The sequence below is a fragment of the Argentina silus genome, assembly GCF_951799395.1.
Source record: "Argentina silus genome assembly, chromosome: 1".
Classification (NCBI taxonomy): Eukaryota; Metazoa; Chordata; class Actinopteri; order Argentiniformes; family Argentinidae; genus Argentina; species Argentina silus.
The window spans coordinates 2717294-2722293 of NC_139655.1; the positions used below are offsets into that span (position 1 = coordinate 2717294).

Here is a 5000-nt window from a genome sequence, read left to right on the forward strand (position 1 = left end):
ATACCTGTGTACTGTACCCTGCCTTGCCTTCCCCTTATTGGATTATACGCCTTTCATCTGACCTACACTAACCCTAACCCTTTCATCTGACCTACATTAACCCTAACCCTTTCATCTGACTTACACTAACCCTTTCATCTGACCTACACTAACCCTAACCCTTTCATCTGCCTGACGACCCGTGAACTGTACCCTTTTGAAAGTAAAGACTACATTTTTGATCCACGATTTTGGACCGTGAGTTCTGCGTTTGAGTCCTTGCCTGAGTCTCTCCAGTCGTGATACTCCCAAATGACTTGACCTCAGTCGAAGTAAATTACCGAATTACTGTAGAGACAGACAGCGACAGACAGAGGACCGAGACTGTGCCCATGGACACGTCATCTCAAACAACACTGTAGACGCTGTGCAGTTCAATAAAGCTAATAGACCCAGACAAGACATGAAACACGCTCCACATAGACAGAGGCATGACGGTGAGGGTTGTTGATGCCGTGCCTCCTGCCATGCTGCTGTAACGGTTTATCAGTCTGGAGCCTCACCTGTCTCTGAGTCACTCCAACGCAGAGACACACTCATCTGGCACCACGTCAGCCTGCTGTCGAAGCAGCTCATTTACCCTAATAAACATGGGGCCTAATGGCTAAACAAGACGCAGTGGTGCACAGAGGGAGGGGAACATCAGAGGTAAACACACGACACGCCAGAGCAGGGGGGGAATTAGGGTGTTAGAAGCCAGCCAGGTCAAATACTTTGCTATGAAACACCAGGGCAGGAGCCAGGCTTTCACAAAAGCAAGTCTTTTTTAGCAACAGTGTGCGTGTGTGTGTGTGTGTGTGTGTGCTGCTTGTGTGTGTGTGTGTGCTGCTTGTGTGTATGTGCTGCATGTGTGTGTGTGTGCTGCTTGTGTGTGTGTGTGTGTGTGTGCTGCTTGTGTGTGTGTGTGTGCTGCATGTGTATGTGCGTGTGTGTGTGTGTGTGTGCTGCTTGTGTGTGTGCTGCTTGTGCGTGTGCGTGTGTGTGTGTGTGTGTGTGTGTGCTGTGTGTGCTGTGTGTGCTGTGTGTGTGTGCTGTGTGTGTGTGTGTGTGTGTGTGTGTGTGTGTGTGTGTGTGTGTGCTGTGTGTGTGTGCTGTGTGTGTGTGTGTGTGTGTGTGTGTGTGTGTGTGTGTGAGGCCACATTGACAAAAACAGCTCAACCTGGAACAGGAAGCACACGAGTGTGCGTCAACCAAGAGCAGAGAGGAACAGGGCTGTGGGGGAGGGGGGGGCGGTGGGGGAGGGGGAGGGGGGGCTGTGGGGGAGGGGGGGGCGGTGGGGGAGGGGGAGGGGGGGCTGTGGGGGAGGGGGAGGAGGGGCTGTGGGGGAGGGGGAGGGGGGGGCGGTGGGGGAGGGGGGGGCTGTGGGAGACTGAGGGGGAGGGGGAGGGGGGCGGTGGGGAGGGGGGGGCTGTGGGAGACTGAGGGGGAGGGGGGGGCGGTGGGGGAGGGGGGGGCTGTGGGAGACTGGCCACAAATCGAGGTTCGGAGAGCAACTGGAGGGGGATCAATCCAACCATTGTGAGGCAATACCTCAGTCAACGAGCGTAGGAGAGCTGCACATGCCAAAGGTTGGCTAGGGTCGGGGGTCATTTGGGAGGAGGGGGTGTGTGTGTGTGTGTGGGGGGGGGGGGGGCAGTGGGGGGGGGGCATGGGCATCTCTCTTTAGTCGTCTTGGCAGTTGAGACGGGGCTACTAAGGGTCCATATTGGACGTGGGTTCATGGCGCCCGCTCTCCGCCAACAACAGACCAGGACCGACTGCGAAAATACAACCTTTACTTCACGGCTGCCGAAAAGAACAGAACATTCTACTGCTGAGGGAGGAGAAAAAAAAAGAAAAAAACACACCAGAGTTTGTCATCCTTTGAAGTTGGGAGGAACATTTTTTGTTTTGGTGATTAACGTTTGTATAACACAGTTTTCCTGCCACTGAGATGTTTTTGCATATCACTTTCCAGCCTTCACAAAACAGGAATGCTTTCTAGTGAGATTATAAGTCCAATAGGGAATGGGGAAAAAGGATGTCATTGTTTTCATAGGAACTAGCAGGTTTTCAATTGATCAAGTTGAAAACACGTGAAGGACTGAACTCAGTGCCCTAAAATGGTTATGACACGATTACAAGCCTTCCATTTTTACTGCAGTAAATGAGTTTCTCAAATGGAATGGGATTAAATCTATATAAACTGTCATGGTGCTTAGCTGGTGCTTGATACTCCCTTGAAGGGACCATTCAGACTGATGACACTCAAGATGCGCAACTTCAATTCTTTTGATCATCATCCATAAACCTACAGGGTCATCTACTGCAGTAGACATTTGAGGTTCCTTGTTTATAGGGGTACGGCAGTTGGAATGACCCTGCAATCAATTCCATCATCCCCATAAAGTCATGACAAAAGCCATTCTAATTTCCTGTTTGGCTGCTGAATGCTGCTCCATCAACATATAATCTACAAACTTTCCCAGCGAGGGTTTGACTTTTTACATCCCTGATGTGAACCTTCCAAGAGAGCTGCGTTGTTCAATAATTAACCTATCAATCCCTTCCATTTCTAGTCTGGTTCTTTTGGCCCAGTTTTATGGGTTATTGCATCTCCCAGTGTTTTATCTCTGTGTCGGGGGTCTGCCAGAGACGTACAAAACGGCTCCTGAGAGAGAGAAGCGCTCCAAACACACAAACACACACACACACAAACATCCCTGCACAGACACGCACACACACACACACGCACACACACACACACAAACATGCCTGCACAGACACGCACACACACACACACGCCTGCACAGACACACACACACACACACACACACACACACACACACACACACACACAAACATGCCTGCACAGACACGCACACACACACACACACACACACACACACACAAACATGCCTGCACAGACACGCACACACACACACACACAAACATGCGCGCACGCACAGACACGCATACATGCGCACGCAAACACACACACAAGCATTCAAGCACGCACAGACATGCGCACACACACACAGACATACACACACACACACACACACACACACACATGATGGCTGTTTGGTATTCATCCAGACAATAATGTGTTCCACTTATTACTCTCCCCTGGAGCTGTTATTCATCGCCAAGTGGCCTTTGGTGTGTGTGCCACTGCCTCAGCCAGGCTGTTTGGATCAAGTCGTGCGCAGTACAGCCCAGAGGGAGGAGCCATGACCTCACCTGTCCGTCAGGCTCACAGTCGTTGTTGTGTTGCTGCAGCGCGTCCTTCACCTGCGGTTTCTCCTCCAGGCTCAGACACAGCAACCATGTGACCAAGCCAGCCACAAACATGCCGATGTCAGGGATAAAGACACGGATCCCGTTCCCGGCATCAGCACCACGGACACTGCACACACACACACACACACACACACGCACACACACGCACACACACACACACACACACACACACGCACACACACACACACGCACACACACACACACACACACAGAGAGAATGGTTAGATACAGATAATATATACAGCTAATATGCGCAACACTGCACACACAGAGAGAGAGAGAGACCTGGAACAATTGTAAGCCTTATATACATCTATACATATATACTTTATATATTGTACATCCAGATATAGATTAGAGGTTATACTATCAGTCTAAGATGGGAATTAATGGTTTGTTTTGTAAGGTTTTCTGGTTACATTTTTACATTTTACATTTTTGACATTTAGCAGACGCCTTTATCCAAAGTGACTTACAACAAATACATCAAGTGACATCTATACATCATCTACACATAAGTCATCATAAGAAAAAGTATATGCTAGGACCAAGTCTATTGGCAGTTACAATGCTTGAAGAAAGATTTTGTTCATTTATAAATGTATTTACAGTGGAGAAACTGTACAGGGGGTAGTGGGGATGAACAGGTCTTTAGGAGGTTTGCTCATTTAAACTCTGATGAAAATGATTGATAAAAGACGTATTTCAACACTGGGAACATACCGTTCACATGATGAAATTCACAGTCTTGTTTTCTCTCCTCTTTCTAAGGAGTGGGGCAGTCCTACGATTAACCATATGTTTGCGATGACAGGATATAATTGGCCAAGTGGGGCTTGAACACACAAACATCAGGACAGAAAGTGCCTGGAGCAATAACGCTAAGCCACGACTTCGCTACATTCTTCACTTTGGGAAGATGCAAAACGGTTTACGGTTAAGCTCGCCACTTGACATATAATGCAAAACATTCTTTATGGTTTATGGTGTAAAGAATAATTGTTGAATAGTTAATGGCCTGAATTCCTACTCTATAAATATTTGGGTGCAGTTTTTCACTCAGGCCTAATTGATGATAAAATCATACATGTAAACATGTAATATGTAATAATATGTAAATGTAAACATATTATGCTGCCCACTTTCATTCATATCCTGTTATTAACTGCAGGACTTAGTTTTGAGAGGAATGAAGGCTAAATAATAAAGAGTAAATCATTATGTAAACAAAGCAGACAACGGGGGGATTACGAGTACATTACGTCCATACATTGTGTACAGTACAACACGTTTTACAGGCCTTCCCCCGCCCACACCAATAAAAGCACAGCCCCCATATTAAACATATAAATATTGTCATTAAAAGCTTTAAACATTAAAACTGCCAAAATACCCTCCGAGCAAAATCAACAGCTACGTTGAAATAGGGGGGGTGGGGGGTGGGGGGGGGGGGGTGGGGGGGTGGTGGGGGGGGGGGGGTGCTCTTAGTTCTACAATGCATTTCAGCACAGCCTCTTAAAAACACACTGAAAACTTTCTGTTCCACAGTAAAATGCGTGGGATTCATTTCCCAGTGTCCTCTCTGTTCACTCTAGTCCGGCTGGTTCTCATTTCCGTGTTTGGGGAGGGGGAGGGAGGGGGGGGGGAGGGAGGGAGGGGGGGGGAAGGAGGGGGGGGGA

The 5000-nt window shown here is 48.2% G+C and overlaps 1 protein-coding gene across 1 annotated transcript in view; it reads right to left on the reverse strand.

Moving 5' to 3' along the window:
* The window catches only part of LOC310813259 (piezo-type mechanosensitive ion channel component 2-like), a gene marked incomplete at its 5' end in the record, with an annotated part of 95558 nt that overhangs the window by 41090 nt on the left and 49468 nt on the right, over window positions 1-5000 (reverse strand). The window contains one exon of the mRNA XM_083682121.1: window positions 3262-3427. Coding sequence (XP_083538247.1) covers window positions 3262-3427 — 166 coding nt within the window. The remainder of the gene's footprint in view (window positions 1-3261; window positions 3428-5000) is intronic.